The sequence below is a fragment of the Mustela erminea genome, chromosome 6, assembly GCF_009829155.1.
Source record: "Mustela erminea isolate mMusErm1 chromosome 6, mMusErm1.Pri, whole genome shotgun sequence".
Classification (NCBI taxonomy): domain Eukaryota; kingdom Metazoa; phylum Chordata; class Mammalia; order Carnivora; family Mustelidae; genus Mustela; species Mustela erminea.
In genome coordinates this window covers 102,525,097-102,548,831 of record NC_045619.1, presented here as the reverse complement: position 1 = coordinate 102,548,831, position 23,735 = coordinate 102,525,097, and the positions used below count along the sequence as shown (strand labels likewise).

The 23,735-nt window shown below is 43.0% G+C and overlaps 1 protein-coding gene across 1 annotated transcript in view; it reads right to left on the bottom strand.

The window, feature by feature from the left end:
- Positions 1 to 23,735, bottom strand: part of ANO2 (anoctamin 2) — a 338,274-nt gene that overhangs the window by 151,256 nt on the left and 163,283 nt on the right. Inside the window, exons 11-13 of the mRNA XM_032349035.1 lie at positions 15,003 to 15,137; positions 8,489 to 8,649; positions 3,791 to 3,873 (exon numbers count right to left, since the gene is read on the bottom strand). Of these exons, the coding sequence (XP_032204926.1) occupies positions 3,791 to 3,873; positions 8,489 to 8,649; positions 15,003 to 15,137 (379 nt within the window). The remainder of the gene's footprint in view (positions 1 to 3,790; positions 3,874 to 8,488; positions 8,650 to 15,002; positions 15,138 to 23,735) is intronic.

Sequence of the window (23,735 nt, the reverse complement as noted above, 5' to 3'; positions counted from 1 at the left end):
ATTAGCTCCAAAAAGTTCTACTGCGAAGCCACTTGCTTAATGTTTTTAAAACCCACATTTCCTGCAAAAATCCTTTTGCCAACAACAATGAACACCCTATGGGAACGTTTTGAGAAATTTGATTTGAAGTTGTCCTCCATGGCCCCTGAAATCTGGTCGCTTTTCATTTATGTTATTTCCATGCAAGATTTTCATTTAAAAAACTAGAGCAGGACCTTTCTGGTGAGTACCATAATGTGGATCCTAAACCGCCTCAAGCTAGCGTTGTTCCTACCTTTCATACCTGGCAAAGGAGTTAAGGAACTTCCCCTTCTGACTAGGAGGCTGCTCTTGACCTGCCTCTGACTTTCCAAAGATGAGCCGTGAATCACACAGAGGCACGTCCTCGCATCCCTCTCACCCGCCTCAACCTCACCCTCATCCCGCCTCACCCCACGCTGGGCCCCCATTCAGAACCCTTCATCTGTTTAGAACAAGCTGAGCATTCTCGCCACATGAACAGGAGTCCAAGCCTCTCAGAGCAGAGTCTTTGGCTGTTCTGCATTCCAGCTAAAGCAGGTCAGACAAGGATCTCTCTGTCTGTGGCCAAGAAGGTCGGGTGGGGTTACAGAGTTCCCCAAAGGCCAGGAGCTGGACAACTGAGCTCCTGGCCAGAGCAGAATCCAGCCCGTGTGTGGGCTGTGCCAGCGCCCCCAGCCACAGGTGGGTCCTCCTTATTCCTGATGTTCTGAACACGTGGACTCTCTGGACAGGTGGTCTGATGCAAAGTTGTCACAAATACATAACCTGTCCCACCACGACTCTGGGAAATACTTCCCAAAGCTACCTCTACCCGGTTGGTCTCCTCGGGAGCTGGCTGAAGGAAGGCCCCAGGACAGCTCAGGACCTTCTCTGACCTAAAGAGGTAGACCCAGATATACACTCAACAAATGTTTTCATCGAAGAGTCTTCCAGCTCCTCCGCCCTTCTTTCTAGGCTCTGAGGCCACTGTGGAGCTTGAGATTATCTTCAAGGGGAGGAAGGTGACAGCAGACAAACACACGCACAATTAAGAAACCAGCAGCTGGGGTAAGAAAAATTGAAGAAATAATTACAGAAGATGAGACCTTCCACCTTCAACCACCTTAAAGATTTAAGGGTCAAAATTGTTCAGGGGGGAATGATGAGGGAGCAGGAGGCTGGCTGAGGACAAAGCAAAGGCTGGCACCTTGCACCCCCTCTCCACCCGCTCCCCTCCCCTTGGTAATGTGTGTGGCATTCCTCAGGCACCCCTGACTGCCATAAATGATAAATAGTTAACTTGCAGAGATCACAATCCTTCAGGACAGGAGTCTCCCTTGGCTTACAAATGTCCTAAATCTCACTAACAAAGATGATCCATAGAAGGATTATGACATCCCACCAAAAAGTCTCCCAACTATCTTGATGTTAATGGCTGGCCTAAAGATGACATTGATCAAGTCACAAGGGCAAGGCCTCAGATAGGCCTCGGGTTTCCTGGCACCTTGTAGGCCCTCTTTAGCATATGAAAACTCCGTTGAAACCTCCCTTTCCCTCACCTTCCCCCAACCGCAGAGTACATAACCTGCCATCCCTCACAACCCGGGTCAACAGCTCTTCCTGCCCACGGGTTCTGTTCCTGTGCTTTAATAAACCACCATTTTGCACCAAAAAAAAAAAAAAAAAAAATGTGGCTGGCTGCTTCCGAAAGGGATTCAGGGAAGGCCCATTTGAACAGGGGAATGGTTTGGGTAGGATGGAACAGTCAAGAAAGGGTAGGCCACGTGGAGACTGGAGCATTCTAGGTGAGGGAACAGCCGGTACAAAGACTAGAATGAGCTGGGGAGAGGATGAAGGTCTCTGTGGCCAGAAGGTCTGGGCATGGAGAATGACATGTACTGAGTTCAGAAAGGTGAGTAAAGGATTTTGCCTGCTATGTGACAGGAAGCCCTGCAGTAAGCTCCTGTCAGAAGCGACAGGGCCCATGACGAAACTCTTCTTGTGCCACAGGTAAACTAGTCTTGGCCAGCCCACTCCCAGCCTGCACATGAGTTCCTAAAATCATGGTCCACCTGTGAACTTACCCCTGATCTCTAGGTTAATCAGAAAACAGGAAAACTGGCTCCAGAAACAAAATGGATTATCCCACGCTCCCTGCCAGGGGCCTGCAACAGATTCTTGAGGACATTGAGTCATAACCAATGGCTTTCTCCATGTGAGTGTTACACCTCCTCTCCAGATAATTTCTGGCTTCCTCGGTTCTACTTAGCAGACACACTTAGCTTGTCTCTGGCCCCATGCAGGCTTGGATGCCAGGATGTGTCTTCTTCTCTTCTTGGGAGCCACGCTAGGCCCTGCATTAGGAGAGCAGGAGCTCCTGCTTCCCCACACCCGCCACAACTCCCTGGACTCCCCCCGCACCCCACCTTCTCTCTCCCTCTCTGTCCCTCTCATCCATAGGGCAAGGATGTCAACCAGAAAACCTCCGTAGTCCCACTTCCATAACTCTTTCTATTGGAAGCACTCATTTGGCCACTAATTACCAAAAAACACAATTGCCTTCATTATTCTCTGACACTTATCCTCCTAATTTGTATCCCCTCTGAAGGCAGAACCCATGTGGAAGTACTCTGATCCGCCGCGGAACCCACGATACCATTAGTGTCCAGGCAGATGCTTAATCCATGGGCCTGGAACACAGTGAGCACAGGCACTCAGTGCATGGGGATGGAATGCCCACCTGCTCAGTGAGAGCGTCAAGGAGAAGAAACGACATCATGCGACAGACATATGGAGCCAAGCAAGCTTGAGAACAAGACTAAATTGGAGAGGTCCTTGCTTGGTCATAAAACATCAGGGCCACAAAGCCAGCAATCCCTAGTCTAAGGCGAGGCGCATCAGTTACTGGGGGAGAATACAGAAAAGGCATGCTTTCCGCGTAGCCGCCATTATGCTTGCGCAAAGCCTTTGCAAGTCAGTACTCAGGCAGATGTGAGTGCCACCTGATCTTTCTAGACACTGTTCCCATCACCTCACCAACAATGTCCACAATATCAGGAGTTCCTATCCAATATTTACATCTACTGTTCTGTCAGTGGTAGCGTGTGGGAATAGATAAGAAATGTGAGCAACCAGACACACACTACTCATTGCCAGCTCACCAACATCAGGCCTGGGGCCCTCGTAAGAGCCCAGAAGAAAGGCTGATTTGTTTTCAATCTTTAATATCATCTGTTCATAAAACTAGAGAAGAACCTTCTAGATGAACCTACCTTTTGCCCTTAGCTCATCCTCTAGTTTCACCCATGCTGTACTGGCTTACACTATAGTAGTTCAGAGCTTCTTTCTTCTTCCATAGGCACCAAAGGCAATCAGCACTTGGCACCCATACCTCTCCCTTGACCCTCAGGAGGCTTACAGATGCATGCTGACAGGTGTGTGCTCTGGGTTACATGAGAGCAATTCCTACTCTCTGGCTTCATGTACCCATGAAATGGGAGGTAGAAGAATGTTAAGCTAAATCTCAAAGGAACCACAAAGGCTTTTCTCTTGTGCCATCTCTTTTTCCAGAGAGGGTCCCTGGGACATCTGACTACCCATCAGGTCCAATGTTTCAGGAGAAGAGTGGGGATCTGAGCTCTTGGCCTCAGTGCATACCAACCACAGTTAAGACCATGGAGCCAGGGACTGGCTGATGTGACAGGAAATTTAATTGGTCACCTTACTCAAGAAGATCTATTTGCAGGGTGAAACCAAGCAAGGACCCAGAGAAGTATGCAAGTGAACTCACTTCTTCCTCTTCTATACCAGTCAGGTCCCAGAAGTAGCCCAGTCGCATCTGTAACCTCTTCCAGTTTTCCAGAAACATGGTAGCTTAAAGAAAAAGAAAAAATTCTATTAAAGATTGAATTTTGAGTACCCTTTGGGATCACCAATGGAGGCAGAGGATAAACTTAAGAGATTTCAAATCTAGGGACTCTCCTTAAAGCACTTATTCCCTTCCTCTTACTTCTAACTGGAACTGCTCCAAATAGTCCCCATCCTTGAGAGCCCAACAGATATAGGTAAAGGGAGACACACCAGTACATATGCAGGCGTGCACCTCTCCCTACTTCTAGGTCATGAGAAGAGGGCAAACAGTGATCTCAAGAAATGAAGGAAGGACGGAAGGATGAAGACAACAAGAAGGGGAGGGTCTGTAGTCTTTTTGGACAAAGCTCATCTTCCCTACATGTACATTCTTTCCTCCTGCACCTTCTTCAGCATTCTCACTCATTTTCTCCCATCTTTCTGTCTCCAGCACCACTTCCCTTCCCTGGGCTCCAACTATCCCATCCTGAGGTTCTGTAACAGTTGCCTCATAGCTCCACCTGACTTCCGAGCCCACCTGCACATGGCTGATGGAGAGCTCTCCCCTACAGGGCATTCACCCAGGCCTCTACTTGTTTAGCAAGTAGCTGCTGAGTGTCTCCCATCCCCACGAGGTCAGTCTGCTCCACCCAAAGCCCCTTGAAGGGCCAGGCCAACGTGCTCCGGGCAGAGCCAGCACCCTCCACTTGACAGCCACGGCTCGTTACCCCAGGACCAACACCTCCTCCGGAGCCTGCTGATGGACCATATGGACCCACTCTTTTGAAAACTGAAACTAAGCGACACAAAGAGAAGCAGAACTGGGATGAACCATGCAGCACCTGACAGGAGAAATGGCCAGAATTCCAGAGAGCTCCCCCAGCTCCAGTTTCCGGATGCCTGGCTCCCTTTTGTCACCCGCATCCAGGAGCTAGCTTCTGGCTTTCTTACAACACCTCTCTTGTTCTTTGAGCAAGCTGGACTAAATTTCCAAACCTGCAAAAAAGAACTGGGCCTGACTAAGGTGTCTGTAATATACAAAACAGCCTTCTAGACATCCTGAGGGAGATTAGGTGACTCTGCTATGGATTTTGCTCTCAAACTGTTGACAGTCTATGGGGAGGGACTGTAAATAGCTACCATACAAGGCAAGAAGTGCTCAGGGCCTTAAGAATGGCCCAGTGGAGAGCTGTGGGCATGCAGCCGAGGGAGTGCTGGCTGCCCAAGAAGCCAGCTGAGCCGAGTCTTGAAGAACAATGGCATTTGGGCAGTGAAGAAGGGGCAGGGAGAGGGAGAATGCCAACACTCCCCCATCTAGACTTCAACGGCTCCTTACCCTCCAAGTTCTTCTCTCTGGACGGGCAGACCTTGTGGATGCGGCCCGACCCCTCTGTTTAAATCCATTCCCTTGCTCTGTCAACATACAACCTCATACCTGGGTTACTGCTAATGTCACCTCCTCGCTGCCCTCCTCATACTCAAGTCCTACAAACTGCCCCGCGCCCCTCTGCTGCCCTCCATGGGCTATCCTCATCCTTTCCTGACCCACTCAGCTGCGGGCACCCTCTCCTCCCTGCTCCTACTGTCCTCAGGGTCTGGTGTCCTGGAAAGGAAGGGAAGGGACACTCCTTGAGGCCACCCCTGCACACACCTCGACGCCACCCACAGGAAAAGCCTGGACACCCTTCACCAGGTGCCATGCTGCACTGTTGTCTGCGACTCAGGTCTGTGGTGGAGTAACAGGGCTGTAAACTTCCTAAGCTCTTGGCTGCTTGTTTGCCTTGGGCACAGCAGAGAACCAAGCGGAAAAGACACCTACAGACCGGCTAAATGTGTAGTTGCTAGAAGCTCCATTTGTTTGACTTGGTGCTACATTACAGTGCACAGATTCATAGGGTTTCTCCCGGGGATTTGCGGCTTTTCAGTGTTAAGTGCATCCTGACCTCCCAACACTGGCACAGGCCTGGGGATGTTCTGGGGACAAGGTGGGGAGGAAGGCATCCCTCCTTTTCCTAGGCTCTTCTCAGTGCCCAAGGAGGGCTCGGCATACAGCAGGGTCCGCATTGCTTCCTGACTGTGATCTCTATGAAGAAGAGAAGTCAGAGCATGGGAACAGAGGAGAGGGGCAAAGAAGTCACTGCAGAGGGGCCATGAGGACAAGGGAGGCCTACCACAACAAGGAAGAGCAGCTCACAGCTCCTGGCGTATGTTCCCTGCCAGGCACTATGCCAAGTGCTCTGCACACTTGTCCCCAAAACACTGTGGGGTAGGAACTCCTTCACCCATCTCACAGATGAGCAGGGTGATGCCCAAAGGTTAAGAAGCTTGCCCCAGGCACCTGGCACATTGGTTGAGAGTGCTGACTTTTGTGACATGGAGCTACATCCACACTGTCTTGCCATGGACCCCCAGCTGGCAAGGAGCAGGACTGAGACATGCAACTAGGACCTGCCTGCTACCAAAGTTAATGCCCGTAACTTCTCTTCGGAACAGGGTTCAGGAACCCTTGCCCTTTACTTCCCTTTTCAATGAGGTTTCCAGAGTTCCCTGGAGTCTGAAGCCAAACCACAGAGGAGCTCGGCCTGAAGACCCCACAGACCCAGGCCCTGCTGGCCAGCACCTCACTGGGCCCCCACTCCTGCTCCACTGACAGACTGTTTCAGCAGAGAACCACTTCTCCCCAGGCTTCCTCCTGGCAGGCTAGGCCCCAGCCCAGGCCCACCCAGCACAGCACCGCTGATCATAATAATCATGGTAATGAGAGGCAGTACTGTTATTTTTCATTGTAATTTGCAGGCAATTGTGCCCAGCGGCTCTTGGCTGCTGTGACCAAATACACAATCACGTAAAACTCAGCAAGACTGTTAAAAAACACAATTGAACCCCACGCTATGCCAGGAAGCTCTGACACATCCCACCCTCCATGCTTCTCCTGTGCTGCCACGTGAGGGGGAGCAAGAAGGGCAGGGGTGGGGGCAGTAAATGATCACAGAGCCCAGGGGCCGGGAGCCATCTGCTAATTACAGCTATTGAGGAAAGAGAAGAGGTAGTTGTTGGGGCTTGAGAGTGACCAAGTACAACCGAAAAGCCAGTTTCTCTACAACAAGGAATTACACATCCCAGGAAAGTCCATAAGGGATTATGGGCCCACCATCATTAAGCTTTAACTACTCAGTCATGGGACTCTCTTAAGACAAATGAATGGGAATTAGGATTGCAATATATCAAAAACTGAACATGTATTCTGGGTTCCAAATCAGTTCCATTGGATCTGGGGATAATCATGAGATGCCCTGCTTGACGAGGAGACACAGAGTTTGCTGCCTAAAACTCCCAGGCAACAAGCTCCAGCTCCAGATCATTCTACTGAACCCCTCCTGTGAACAATTCCAGGGCCCCATGGTGACAAGCGCCACTTCCTCCTACTCCCTGCCCCTACTTCTGTGGGCTGACTACTGGCCATGTGTCCCTGGGCAGGGGCGATTCCACATGAGAACAGAGAATAGAGTGTCCCCTGGAAATGTTCCCTGGTGGCCTAGTAATATGGCAATCTTTCCACTCTGGTTCTATCTCCACCCAAGGAGAGGTCCCTGCTGGGAACAAAGAAAGCTTGTATTAGTACTCTCAGCACTACTGAGAATGGAACTCCCCCTCCTCCCTCTCTCTTCTTCACACTTTCAGGAATGCGTGACTCATGGTCCCATCCTGGCACGTCCTCCAGGCCCCATGGAGTCAGTGATAATCAAGCATCCTTTGCAGTGGGATCACAGCCCTGCTGTTCAGTGATCCAAAGGGGAAACAAAGGGCCTGCATATCCAATGAGGAGTAAAAAGTGAAAATCAGGTGGCTACTCAAGATGGGCTGAAACATGTTGACGTCGTTCCTTGTATGATCCTCATGGGTATGTCTTCTTGGAAAGGTCCAGTTACCACAGGGGTTATTATTCCAGGTTATTCTATCCACGTTTGTGAAAAGGTGTGTGTGTGTGTGTGTGTGTGTGTGTGTGTGTGTGTATGTGTTTATGGTCAGATGGCTATGGCCCAGAAAAGTTTATTACCCTAATACTCTGGGGATAAAGGGAGGAGAAGGAAAATGAAGGAACTATTTGTTCTTTCCTTCACGAATCCCTTTGGTGGAAATACTGAAAACACTACTCTGGCATTAAGTAAAATCTCTACTGTCTGTGTTCATGGTGTCCTGGAAATTGCACAGAACCTGCAGTCAGGAGATCAGGTTTGGAACCACTTCCTCCACCAGTGAACTTTGTGGCCATGACAGTCTCCTCACCCCCTCTGAGTGTTATAGTGACTATCTATGACTACGTATCTTAGTAGAGATAGCTGGAATGCCTCATGGATGTGCTAGGGATTTGCACTGGTTCAAATTCTGAATAAAGCATACATGAGATTAATATAAGATTAACATCCTCTAATTTTTTAAAAAATATATAAAGCCAAGGAGGATGGTGTTTGTTCTACTCACAAACAGAAGTAAAAGAGAGAAAGCTATTGCCCCTAAAATACTTCTTGAGATATAAGGACTAAAAGACATAAATCAAAGGATATGGACTTCAGAGTATAGTCACTGTACCCATTTAAAGGCATCAGCAAAATAAGCAAGGTTCATGATAACCGCTTACCCCACAGAGCCATGAAGATGGAGAAGAAGACAGTGGCAGGGTTGTCAAATAGGTGGCTCGCCTTTGCCGTACCACAGGCTGAGCTGAGGTTCCAGTAATCACAGGACTTGTCACACAGGGGACACATGGTGAAGGCATTCTGCTGGTCACACATCTCTTTGCTGCAGTAGAGAGAGGCTGCTGGGTCAGGAGGACATCAAGCCAGACCCACCCCAAGTAAATCACCCCAAGAACATCTCCCACTTCCAAGTCCGTGGCTGAGCTGATCAACTCCCACAGCGAGGTGTGTTAAAGACGTTGGAATTGGATCCTTTACCACGAAAGCATTATTCCTGTATTTTTATCAATGAGGTGGGTGGGCAACTTCTGAGGTACAGACCTCCTGTCACTAAGAGTGTCCTAACAGAAGATCAGTGAGCATCCATCAGAGAAGTTGTACATTACATGGTGCTTTATAAAGTTCCTTCAAAATGTTTTGAGTCTAAGAGGTTGGTGGGGAGCACGAACAACTAGGAATCCATCACTTTTCAAAAGTTAGATTTCCCCCTTGTCATGCCTGTGCTTACAGGCGGTCTTCTTAAAGCCTACTGCCTACCTCACAAATGTGTGAGATCTGGTCACAAGGAGAAGAAAATACAAGTGTGTGGTTGGATCAACACAAGCTCTTACTTACAAGCCATGTGGAGAAGAATGGAGTCAGAGCTGGGTTGGAAGCCCCATCCTAAGTACATCGGGGCATGACCCTTTGTAGAAGGGGGATTAATAACCTCAGCCTAATAAGAATGATCTAAACCATGAAATGGGATGAGGGGGAATGGAAGAATAAAGTAAATTCTTCCAAAGCCTAGGTTCTATGATACTAATAGAGAGAAGCATGAGTCAAAAAAACCATTAGCTATATTCTAACCTATTCTCAGTATATTTCTATTTAGCGGACAAACACATAGTTGAAATTCCATTCACTCTTTAGGTGATTAGCTAGATCCAATAAATTCAGGCTTATATGAATGCTTACAGATAAGAACCAAAGAACCACCAGCCCTAATTGGCTTCCCTAGTGTCCCTCCACACTACATATTGGTAGGAAAATGAATGAACTCATCACTCTGGTGTGTAATATTTCCCCGGGGGGATGGGTCGATGGTTAAGCTCATTGTTTGGGAGAACAGGGTGGAGAACTCAAGACTTCACGAAAATGAAGCATTGGCTGTTCTCACAGAGCAGCTGTGAGACACAGTCTCACGGACTGTGAGGAGACACGGTCATGAGGAGGCAGGGGTCCTACACTGAAAACCACCACTGTGTTTCCTTTGGAAAGAGGCAGCAAGAGGGCACTACAGAGCATGGCTGACAAGTGGGAGGCCATTGTCAGGGTCAGCCCAGCTGGCTGGTACCCTAAGTGCTAAAGCAAGTGCTTAGATGAAAACCATAAATCAAGCAGTGCCTGGGTCCAGCTCCCCTTCATTAAGAAGATGAAGGGTTTTTCTGAGGGCTGTCACTGTCTGTCAAGTCCCGGCTTTCAGGCTTGTTTTTAATGAACTATTAAGCCCACAGTAAGGAAAGGCCTTCTGCGTGAGAGAATGGAAACTCTACGTCTCTGAGAGTAAATCCTCATTCCTCCACTAACTTGCTGCTAAGCTCCCCATTGGCAAGTGTCAATACCAGTGACTCATTCACAACGACAATATTAATTGGAACATCTTAATAGTAAGTTCAGCCGTGCTGGTTTCACTTGGGCACATTCTTAATGGGTAACCAGACAGCAAGATTTATTCTAAGTCTTCGGGGTCAGACGAGCATCCGCTGTATCACTGAGGAGGAGTCACTACTTTCTGAGAGGAGAGTCCCCTCTTAGGAAACAGATTCACACAGAAACCTGTTGGTCTGTATAAATTAGAGTAAGGAGCTGTCCTTTTAAGCCATGTCTGAGGACACGTAAGCTTCTCAGTCTTGCCCTTCAAATATGTGTGTCAGGAATAGCACTTTGTTGTTTGGGGCTTTTTTTTTTTTTTTTTTTTTAAAACATAGACTTGAGGAAGGGATCATTTCTAACCAACTTAATCCTAATCAAAGCTAATCAGTGCTAAAAGGTCAGGAATGAAAAAGTGTTAGCAACCAGCTACCAAAGTCCAGAGCACTTGGAAACATAAGAGCTGCTTCAGTTATTGGCTTTACAATGGGAGGACGGTCAACTATCAACCATTTGTACAAAATGGTGCTGCAGTTACATGAATACTTCCCAAATCATTTAAACTTGAAGTCAGAATGCTTTAGAGCTGTTAGGGTGTTCTGTTTGTTGATTTCTCTGGTTGATGTAAGCAATCTGAACAGAATTCTGAAGAAATTCTGCCTCGGGGTGATATTAAAATGACTTTGTGGTTGCTTCTTGGCCTTTTGGCTAAGATCAAGCGTAAAACAACTTTGCGTTCTCGGAGAGAGCCTGCCTCTCTAGAGAAGGCTGCGAAGAGAAGCAGAAAGGTGAGGGAAGCTCAGCTAGAACTGAAATCGCATCTGGGTTACTCACTAGCTGCATCATCTACGGACTTCTAGTTAGAAGCAACCGTAGCTATAAACCAAATGCTGTAGTTCTTCAGTCTATCATTTTCTCTAGAAAGCACAAGAAGGTTGATAAATGGCCAACAAGAGCTGAACTAGGACCCCAAAGTGAGTGGTGTCCTTAATCAGTAACTCATTGCTCATAAGTTAGGTGATATAGGGCCATGCTTGCACAAAGGGAGGAGGTGCAACATGGGAATTATTCTAGAAATTTAGACACAGCATCTGCTATCAAGGTTTCAGACTAAGGTAACCTTTTTTTTTTTTTTAACATGGTTTAGATCAATCAGCTCTTTTTTTAGTTTTTTTTTTTTTTTTTAAATCCTCTAGCCTTTCCTACCCATGTAAGCCAATGCCTAATAAATGGAACCAATCCTTTGGTAAGTAGAGAAAAGTTCTATAGATGTATCATGCACATATGGAATTATTACTCATAAATGATATTTGTATTCATATATCAAAGTTGCCAGTGATAAAAGGTACCAATTAAAGTTCCACATAATGTAAATTTTCTGCTTTTGATATTGTCCTAAAGTTATATGAGACATAACCACTAGGGAAAATTGGATGAAGGGTACAGTGGGCCCCTTTGTACTATCTTCCTATTAATCTATAATGCTTATAAAACAGAATATTTTTAAAAATGATACATAGATAATAAATTCCAGACTTAATGTCAAAATTAGAAACCTCTAAAGTAATCCCAGGAATGGTACAAGTTTTTAATCATGCTTAGGTGTGGCTGACAGACACAGATCCCAGAAGAGTATAAATTTGTTTAGATTCAGTATTGGGATCTAAAGACTATTCTTTTGTTGATAGGGAGTGGTATTTTATGAGTTTTCGTCAAGCCCACTGAGCCTGGATTTTTGATGGCTATATAATTATGATTAAAGGGCAGTTCTTTTAAAAATTCCTCATAATATACTTAAACAAGGAAGATGTAAATATTAGAAAAAAAAAATCACACCCCACCCTGAGTTTGAAGAGTCAACAACCAAATTTTCAGCTTTAAAACAGTCAACTTCAAACTTTTTTGACCATAAGCTGTAATTTAAAAATAGTCTTTTCCACCAGATTCCAGCATGCGAATACAAACATTCTCTCTCTCTCCCCACCATAAACGTATTTATATAGCTAAATAAAATCTCATGAAACAATACCTATTACTTCCTTCTTGTGATGAATACTAATATCGTATTTCATTCTACTCAATCCTATTTTAGCTCATTTAAAAGACAACCATTCAAGGGTGCCTAGGTGGTTGGTTAAGCTACTACCTCCGGCTCAGGTCATAATCCTGGAGTCCCGGGATCAAGTCGCACATCGGGCTCCCTGCTGGGTGGGGAGTCTGCTTCTCCTTCTGACTTCTCCCCTCTCATACTCTCTCTCTGCCTTTCTCTCATTCTCTCTCTCTCAGATGAATAAATAAAATCTTAAAAAAAAAAAAAAAAGACAACCATTCAGCTGGTTCTCTAACCCCCTAAAGGGGTTGCTAGACATAGTGTGTGAAACATTACACACTCTGAGAGGTGAGAAGAGACATCTGCAGTGATAATGGTCACGTTTCACATCCACGTATACCTGCATGTACATGACTGCATGTGTGCAGATATGTATTTCTCAGTACAAGCAGACCATGGTCATTTCCAGCCACACAGTCCCTTTCATATGTATTCCCATATGGGGAACCAAGGCACAAATTCTAAATCCCAATGTAAACGAGCACGCCGAGGTCCACCCTCTACTCTGGCACTAGCTCTCTACACACACTGGAGTTTTCCCATGTGGATCAACCTGAGGCCCAGCTCTATAGGGATCAAACTGGGCAACAGAAACATGGGAGCCATGTTTTCTGAGAAGCTACCAGGCTAGGCCCATTGAAACTGCTTGGCTGCCAAGGAGGATATGAACCTTCTGGGAGATGTCACATCTCAGGGGGAAAGGGGGCAGTTGAGGTCAAGTTGTAACCCTGACAACTACTAGTTGCTGAAGTTGGACACATTACATGACTGTAGCATAATTTCTCCACCTCTGTTAGGGGAAAATAATACCAATCTAACAGGTTACAACCATAATCTCTATCTACAGGATCAAAGAAACTGGTATCTGAGAAACACCCAGCCCCATGCCTGGCACAAGGAAGACATTTGATAAGTATTAGTTTTTCCCTCATGCTAGATGGCCTGAAGAAGGCAAAACCTCCATCATATTTGTTGTGTCGTGGTCCCAGAATCCCCAGTCAAAACACTGGGCAGTTGGTGCCAGGGTTTTACACATAGAAATATCCAAACCCTTGTGTCTTACACTAAGTTATCTAGTTTTAAGTATCTAGCTTTAAGTATTTAAGTAGGTCTAAGTATTGATCATTGGTGAAACCCTTTCCTCAAAGAAGCCCAGCTCTTGGTCCTTTCTTCAGGACAGCCATTACTTCTTCCAACTATAGTGGACACCCAGTCAGCCCAGTGTCCTCATCCACCCGGCTACTGAGGGAACATCCTTTTGGTAAAGAGTGATCTAGCCCCACAGCCCCGACTATGGGCCCAGGGCCTCCACCCTAATCCAAAATGAGCCAACGGGGTTTTTGGAACCAATTAAAGGGAAAGCTCTAAGATACAAGTTCCATGAGCTATTAGTAGAAATGTTTACATCCAATGGAGAAAATCTGCAGTGAAACAAATACAAGAAAAAAACAGTGATGGGAGATAAATAGGAGTCCCTACTTCCATTGGCCCCTAGGCTAGCCATACACTTGCCACTATGTTCCCTGACCACCCCAGAATCCTTGTAATAAATTCCTTTTTTTTTTTTTGCTTCAGCTAGTTGATGTTGCATTTCTATCACTTGCAACTGAGAAAGTATTAAAATACATTGATCACGCTTTGGTTTTTGAGGACAGTGCTGAAGATGGCAAGAGATTTAAATACCAAATGTAAGTTAAGTGTCACTTATACTTTATTTCTACATATGTTGATTCCTTCAACAATTATTTATTAACATTTTACTATGTGCCAAACATCATCTCCTGAATCCTTACAACAACATTACAAGGTACATGTTATTATCACTATTTACAGCCAAGGGAAGGAAGACCTGGGGAGTGAACTTTCTAGTCCTATAGCTAGTATGTAATGCTCTCCATCCTAAAGGATGCTATTTTTTTGTGGGGGGGGGGGAGCATGAGTGGTGTTGGGGGGACACTGAGGGAGAGGGAGAGAATCTGAAGTAGGCTGCACACCTAGCATGGAGCTAGACACAGGGCTTGATTTCGTGACCCTGAGATCACGACCTGAGCCAAAATCAAGTCAGACGCTTAACCAACTAAGCCACCTGGCAGCCCAAGTATGCTATTTTTAAGTGCTTATATTCTTTGTAGGCTCTCTTTTCACCATAAGGACCAGCCTTTGTTCCATCTCTTGACTCTCCAAGAGCCCCACCATGGGGCCTGTCACCACCTGCAGTTTCTGACTTCCTGAACCAGAGGTTGAGGCCGCCTCAGTTCCAGAGCTGCCTGCTTCTATAGACAGCCTCACAGCATTTTACCCCAACAGTGTTTGACCATATCGACATGTGATCTCTATCCAATGCCACTCACCGTTTCCCGCCTCAGGTCTTAGGAGAAACCAGAGAAAAAAGTCATGCAGTTGAGAGGAAAATGCATTTCTCAGGCTTGGGGTTTTTCATCAGGTAGAATCTACTTGCCCACATCAGCCTTTAGCCCTGGAGAAGAGCTTAACTAGGAAAGAAAGGGAGCCATCCCCAGCAGGCTCTGAAGCCATTCCCAGACTCTGTAGTTCCCAGATCTGTCTCTGGAGGGAGGTTACGTGTGTGGTAAGGGGAGGAGAGAATAGAGGGTGAGGACTTTGGAAGGAAGCGTGTGAACTGTACTTGCAACTGGGATGAAACTCCAAAGTACTGCCCTGTGGGAACTGAGGCTTTTTCTTTAAAAACATCTCACCTGGGAATATCTTCTTCGATTGTTGCACATCCATAAAGAAACACGATCACTCCAATTACAGAAGATGGAATGAGAAATGATGTATATAACCCCAGCCAGGCAAAATACAGTCCAATTTTTTCTCCAAAATACTTTCTGAAAAAGAAAGAAAATTGCAACACTTATTAAGAACACCATAAACCTCCTCCATTTCTGTTTGTTCTAAACCTGACAACGGGTCAGCATAAATAAAAAGAGATGGAAGTTAGATGGCGCAAGAGGGACCTCAGCACAAAGAACTGGTCTCTTCCACTATGAATTACATTCCTTGGGAATCTCACACACACACACACACACACACACACACACACGCACACGCACACATACACACACACATATCCCCCAGGGAATCCTGGCTATTCACGTGAAATAGTCCCAAGAAGGAATCCAGCCCTAACAGCAAACAGAAAATAGGCCATACATTTTGGCATCTTTACCAGACAAACATGAGTAACACAACATCACCTCATGAGTACCGTAACCCATAGAAAAATACCTTTTCAAAACTTTGCTATGTGACTAAAACACACAAACAGGCGGGCACGCATACTTATGTATACAAACCATTAAACTCAGAAAAATGACTAGAAGAATTTTGGTAAAATATTAGCAATGGTTTCCTTAGCTGATGGGATTATGGATGGATTTTATTTCTTTATTTTTTACCTTTTTGCATTTTTTAAACTCTCTACTTTGTTAATGAATTAATTTTATAATAAAAAATTCTTTTAAAGAGAAAATTAACAAGCCATTATATTTTTTGATCCCCAGGTCAGGAAGTGAGTAAGTTGTCACACTGTCTCTAAAAAGGAATTTTTCTTTTAAATAACTATTGGTGACAGGCACCTGAGTAGAAAAATACAAACCACAGAGAAACCGTGCATTTTCTTTCCCAAGAGGCTATGACATAAAACACAGGAGGGAAATGGGAGTGCAGCCCACTCTTTGATGTGAGGACAAAAGAATAAGAACAGTGAATTGAATCTATTTGTCCACTACCAAAGGGGCTGTTCTCACCTAGGATTCACACAATGGCAAGATAATGTGGCTTCCACCCTAACAACAAGAGAAGTCCAGATAATCTGTGACATTAAACTTTCCTTGAACCCATCACAGAGTGGAGACTACAAGGTAATCATGTGAAGTGAATATTTTTTTAAAAAGTGACAAGCACCTCCAAGGAAAATGGGACATGCAAACACTTTCAGATTTGGCAGACCACAGAAGGAAAAGGCAGTACAAAGAAAAAGATATAATCTTGTAAATTCTGAAAGGCTGAGTATAGGTTAGCACGATAGCTTAGAATAACTGGGAGCTCCAGACACAAGAGGAGTTTGCAGTCATTCATAAGATCCCAGCCAATGACCACCATCTGGTACTCACAAGGAGGGTATGGCAACATAGGAAACTGGAAAGGGCCTCTTTATTTGCAGAGGGGCATGGAAACACACCCATCTCCCAAGACCATCTCTCATTCAAATCACTGACTAATAAGGATCAGCAGTCTGCTCTGGGGGAGGGGCAGGACAGAGGATAATATTCTAGGGTCTACCATATATATAACAGAAGTCCCAGGAAGATTAAGAGAAAGAAGACAGAAGAAATATCTGAAAGGGTTATGGCTAAAAAATTTCCCAAAATTAATCAAAAACAACAAAACATAGATATAAGAACCCAGAGAACCCCCAACCAGAGTAAATATAAAAACAAAAACAGAAACTTATACACCGAGACATATCATAATCAAATCTGAAAAATAAAGATAGAAAATCTTTAATTAAGCTGGGGTGGGGGTAAGGCTTTGCTGGGAGGGAAAGATGGGAAAGGGAGGATATTATATGCAAAGGGACAAAAATTTCTTGGCAGAAACTATGCAAGCCAGAAGATAACAGGGTGACAACCTTAAAGTATGGAAAGGGGGCGGGTGGGAAAAACGGTCAACCCAGAATACTATATGAAACAGTGCTCCCGTGGGGATAAAACTAGTTCTTTGGAAGCCAAAAACTATCTTAGGTATTACAGTGGTTTTAGGTCTCCAAAGGACCACAGAACATAAAGAGATATACAGATATATGTGGTATTAAAATTTCATGGAAGGGGCGCCTGGGTGGCTCAGTGGATTAAGCCGCTGCCTTCGGCTCAGGTCATGATCTCAGGGTCCTGGGATCGAGCCCCGCATCGGGCTCTTTGCTCAGCGGGAGCCTGCTTCTCTCTCTCTCTCTGCCTGACTCTCCGCCTACTTGTGATTTCTCTCTCTGTCAAATAAATAAATAAAATCTTTAAAAAAAAAAAAAAAAAAAAAATTTCATGGAAGAGAGCAGTAATGGAAAAAAGGCAGAGAAACATTGGTAAAAACCAAAAATTGTGATGATGACTTATGGAGTTTATAACGTATATAGGAGTAGGACAAAACAGCACCTATGATAGGAGAGAGGAAAACTGAGAAATAGTGTATATATGTATGTATATATATATATACACATATATATACAGATACATATATATACATATATATACAGATATATACAGATACATATACATACATATATACATATATACATACATATATACACTATACATACATATATACATACATATATACACTATACATACATATATACACTATTTCTCAGTTTCCTCTCTCCTATCATAGGTGCTGTTTTGTCCTACTCCTATATACGTTATATATATATGTATGTATATACACATATATATATGTATGTATGTATATATAGGTCCCTCTATAGAAATAGTGTAATAATGCCCTTACCCAGGGTGTGAGATGGTATAATATTATTTTAAAGTAGAATGTGGTAAGTTAAAGGATTCTGTAAATCCTAGAGCAACCACTGAATTTTAAAAATAGGTAATAATTAACAGACCAAAATTGGAGATGAAATGGAACCATAAAATATACTCATTTGCAAAGAAGTCATGAAAAGAGGAAAAACCAAAAGAAACTACAGACAAAACAAATAGAAAACAAATAGTAAGGTGGTAGTTTTAAAATATAAATACATTATACAATGGAGTATTATGTCTCCATCAGAAAGGATGAATACCTAACTTTTGTATCAACATGGATGGGACTGGAGGAGATTATGCTAAGTGAAATAAATCAAGCAGAGAGAGTCAATTATCATATGGTTTCACTTACTTGTGGAGCATAAGGAATACACGAAAGACACTGGGAGATGGAGAGGAGAAGTGAGTTGGGGAAATCGGAGAGGGAGATGAACCATGAGAGACTGTAAACTCTGAGAAACAAACTGAGGGTTTTGGAGGGGAGGGGAGAGGAGGGTTGGGTGAGCTTGGTGGTGGGTATTAAGGAGGGCACGTATTGCATGGAGCACTGGGTGTGGTGCATAAACAATGTATCTTGGGACACTGAAAAAAATAAAATTAAATTTAAAAATATATACAAATACATTAATAATAACAAATGTAAGCATACAAGAAACCCACTTTTATTATAAAGGCATATATGGAAGAAAAGTAAAAAAATATATCATACAATCAGGAATCAAAAGGAATGTGGGACACACAAAGACTTCTGAACAAGGAACATTACCTGGGATAAAGAAGCAGATCAATTAATGATAATATGGTAAACTCATTAAGAAGGCCTGATAATCCTAAATGTATATAGTAAAATGTACAGATCAGCTGCATAAATCAAAATACATACAATAAGAACTGAGAGAACTAGAAGAATGAATAGACAAATTCTCAAGTATAAACTGGAGATATCAACACTTCCCTCTCAAGTAATGGAGAGAACAAGGAGACATAAAAAATCTGTAGGGACACAGAAGTGACTACAAACCAACTTGACCTAACTGACATGTATAGAATCATCTACTAAAGAGCAGAAAATACATTCTTTCCAATACACATTCACCAAGATGGTCCATATTCTGAGCTATAAAGCTAATCTAACAAATATAAGGGACTAAAGAAATGAAATTTTCTTCTCTGAGCACAATTAAGTTAAACTAAAACTCAACAGCAGAAAGATATCTGAAAATATCTATAAATACTTGGAAATTAAACAACACCCATCCAAATAACCCAAAGAAAGGTCAATGAAGAAATAAAAAGGGAAATTAGAAAGTAGTTTCAATTGAGTGAAAAGGAAAACATAATATTACCAAAAGTTGTAGGATGCCATTAAAGCAATACTTAGAAATTTATAGCATTGAATACTTGTACTAACATAAGAAAGCTCTGAATCAATCATCTAAGCTTTCACTTCTACTAGAAAAAGAAGAACAAATTCAATCCAAAGCAAAGAAATAAAGAATTAATAAAGTGGGGAACAGAGATCAGTGAGAATGAAAACAGAAAAAACATAAAGAAAGGGTCCATGAAACCAAAAGCTGGTTGTTTGACAGGATCCATAAAATTGACAAATGTTAGTCGGACTAATCAAAAAGATGAAAGACAAAACACAAATTACCAACATGGGGACTGAAAAAAGGGACATCACTACAGTTCCTATTTCCATGACCATGGGATACTATTAGCTGCCCCCTCATGGGTGCTCATCTTGCCTTCCCCTCCAGACTACATTGCCTACCTTTGGAAGAAGAGTGGGGAATGGGAAGATAGGAGAGACATAAGACATAACAAACACAAACTGTCCTAGTGCTCTTGTCTTGATCGTCTTTTTAACTCCACTTTCAATTCTCACAACATCTTTTCCAGGTGAGGAAACAGAAAGTCTTTGGATAAACAGACTTGTCCAAGGTCACATGGCTAGTGGATGGCAAGACAAGCATTTGGTCCTTTGGCATTTGACCCCTCCATGTGCTCTTGCCAGGATAACAACAGCAGTCATAGGGACTGAAATTTAGTGAGGGCTGATTCTTTGCCAGGCTCTGTTCTAAGAAGATTCTAAATATTGTCTCATTTTTTTAGTCCCCACAACTCTATGAGGTAGTATGCTATTATCTTCCAGTTAGAGATGAAGAAACTGATGGACAAAAATAGTACCCCAAGGTCACGTGGCTGGGAAGAAAGCAGAGACAAGATTCAACTCAGTGAGGTTAACTGAGATTCCAACTCTCAAGATTCCTCCACAGTATACTAACTTCTAGGAGGGACTTAGGGAAGGGAAGGAAATAGCTGGGCAGGGGACATGCCCAGGGAAAATTTGCTGAGTTAGAGAAAGACAGATCATAGCTACCTATTCATCCTCCATCCCCTGCCATGTTCTCATGTTTTTTCCAGCTCTGAAACCAGACCACCAAAGCATCCCATCTGAGGCACTCAGCCATTCAGAGATAGAAGATTTCCCTGACCAGTCTCTTAACCCATAAAATCTACAAATCTTTTCTCCTGTTGCTTCCCAGGTTTATGCTTAAGGAACTGATCTGGTAACTTAAACTTCACTGGGGTACTTCATCACTTCTTCCAGGAAAGGAATTACATTTCAAGCTTTATAGAAACAATACCTTCACCCCTTAAAGGAAGGGAGAGAATATTTTGAGGAGTTCTTTTAACTGTTCCACATAAGCAATTTACTCCTCTTTTTACCATAAAATCATCAACGGCCAAAAAGGTAGACAGGAAGCCTGAACACAGAGCCCAGACACCTGGCAAAGGAAGCGAGCAAGGTCAAAATCTATTAGGGTAAGAACAGATGAAACAAAGAAGGAAAAGGAGTCAGTTATGCAATTTAAGGGCAAAAATTAGTTAGTTGTCAAAAATTCGGATGCCTTCAGAAACCAGGCAGGAAACATAAATGACCAAAGCAGGCCAAGCATGACCAATCATAGTATCTCCAGTGGAACAGGAGAGGGCTTATTTCTATCTACAGGGACCAGTAACTACTCAGCTCCAGCCGTCCTGGGAGACATGTGAGAAAACGGGACCAGTATTGCCAGATCCTGCAATTTTCCAAGAAAAGCAGGAAATCTGTATTTCTCCTAATTTTTCAATGTTGGCAACTAATTCAACTGGGAAAAAAAATGTACAGGCCAAACAAAAAATTCAAGGGCTAAACAATGTCTATGGGATATCAGCTGGTGTCCTCTCTGGTATAGCAGAGGTCCCAGAACAGGGGCTCTGAAGTGAGGAGAGCAGGCATGAATGTTCCCTCTGCTGTTTCCCACCTTGGGAAAGTCTTTCCACCTCTCTAAGCTTCATTTTGTTTCCATTTAAAAATATGTTAATGTGAAAATGAAATGAGCAAGGTCTAGGACACAGTAAGCAAGTAATAAATGTTAGCCACTGCTGATGACACTTATTCTAAAAACCCACGTGGTCTACTACATTAAAATGGAAAACTTCTGCGCATCAAATGGTATTGTTAGGTGAGTAAAAAGACAGGTCAAGAAATAGTTAAAAAAAAATTTGTATACATGGACTTGTATTTGGAATACATAAAGAACTTCTACAGATGAATATGAATTAGGAATCCAACAGAAAAAATAAGCAAAAGACTTTAAGGAACTCTTCATTAAAAAGATAACCAATTGGGATGCCTGTGTGGCTCAGTCATTTAAGCAACCAACTCTTAATTTCGACCCACATCATGATCTCAGGGTTATTAAATCAAGCTCTGTGATGGGCCCCATGTGCTTAAGATTCTCTCTCCCATTCGCTCTGCTCCTCTCCCCCAAAAAACATACCCAACTGACCAATAAACATATGAAAATGTACTCAACTTTCCTCATCATCAGATCATCAGGGAAAAGTAAATGAAATCACAATACAATAAGTCTGTATAGTCAAGAGAATGGTAAAAGCGAAAAAGAGGGGAAATGCCAAGTCTTGGCCAAATGTGGAGAAACCAGAAATGCTCCCACGGTGCAGGTGGCAGGTATATTGGTAGATCTACTCTGGGAAAACTGATGGGTAATATCTACTACAGCTGAACCTGGGCATCCCCAATGATGCAACAACTCTCTTCCTGAGTATGTGCCCAACAGAAATGCATACATGCACATTGAAAGACACAGAACAGCAGCACTATCTAGGATAGCCTCACACTGGAAACCCATAAATGCCTATAAAACACCATAAATGTCTATAAGCAATAAAATGGATAAATATGTTGTGTTATATTTGCCCAATGGAACGTTATACAGCAACATGCAACAATATGGATAAATCTCATCAACACAACGTTGAGCAAAAGAAGTCACACAGTAAAAACTATATATAATTATTCTATTTATATTTATGTAAAGTCAAAAACAAAATAGCTGTGCTAGAAGTCCAGATAGTAGTGTTAATCATATTCTTTCTTGATCTGGGTACTAGTTGTATGAGTGTGTTCAGTTTGCAAAAATTCAGCAAGTATCTGTCTATAGGTATATTATATCTTGATTTTAAATGGTTTCATCTTTAAATTTTTATTATTTTGTTTTACTTGAGAGTAGTTGATACACTAAGCTATGCTAGTTTCAGGTATAAAACAGTGACTCAACAAGTTTCAACATTATGCTATGCTCACCACAGTGTAGCCGTCACCACACCATGTTATTACAATATCATTGACTATACCTTATGCTGTGTCTTTTATTCCTGTGACTTACTCATCTCATAACTGGAAGCAGGAGGTATGGAACCTATACCTCCCACTTGCCTTCACTCATTTTGTGCACACTCCCACTAGCAACCATCAGTTTGCTTTCTGTGTTAACAGGTCTGATTCTGTTGTTTGTTTATTCTTTTTTTTTTTTTTTTTTTTTAGATTCCACATATAAGAGAAATCATACGGTACTTGTCTTTCTCAGTCTGACTTATTTTGATTAGCATAATATCCTTTAGGTCCATCCATGTTGTTGCAGATGGCAAAAATCTCATCCTTTCTAATATAATATTCCATGATACATCCCACACATACACACATATACATATATATACCACATCTTCCTATCTATTCATCTACCAATGGACTCTTACGTTGCTTCCATAGTTTGGCTACTATAAATAATCCTGCAAAAACATAGGGGTACATATGCCCTTTCGAATGAGTGTTTTCATTTTCTTTGGGTAAATATCCAGTAGTGAAATTATTGGATCCTTTGGTATTTCTGGTTTTTAATTTCTTGAGGAAACTCCATAGTGTTGTTAACCCACAGTGGCTGCACCAGTTTGCATTCCCACCAACAGTGCACAAAGATTCCTTTTACTCTACATCCTTGCCAGCACTTATTTTTTGTCTTTCTGATTTTAGACATTCTGACAGGTGTGAGGTGATCTCTCATTGTGGTTTTGATTTGCATTTCCCTGATGATTAGAGATGTGGAATATATTTTTAAGTGTCTTTTGGCCATTTGTATGTCTTCTTTGGAAAAAGATCTATTTGGTTACTCTGCCCATTTTTTGTTGGTTATTTATTGTTTGGGGCATTGTCTTTGGTCCTTATATATTTTGGATATTAACCCCTTATCAGATATATCATTTGCAAATATCTTCTCCCATTCAGTAGGTTGCTCTTTAGATCTAGCAATGGATTCCTTCATTTTGCAAAAGCTTTTTATGTTGATATAATGCCAATAGTTCATTTTTGCTTTTGTTTCCCTTGTCTTAAGAGACATGTCTAGAGTAATGTTGCTATGGTCAGTGTCAGAGAAATTACTGCCTGTGCTCTCTTCTAGAATTTTTATGGTTTAAGTCTCACACTTAGGTCTTTAATCTATTTTGAGTCTATTTTTTGTACGGTGTTAGAAAGTGGTCTAG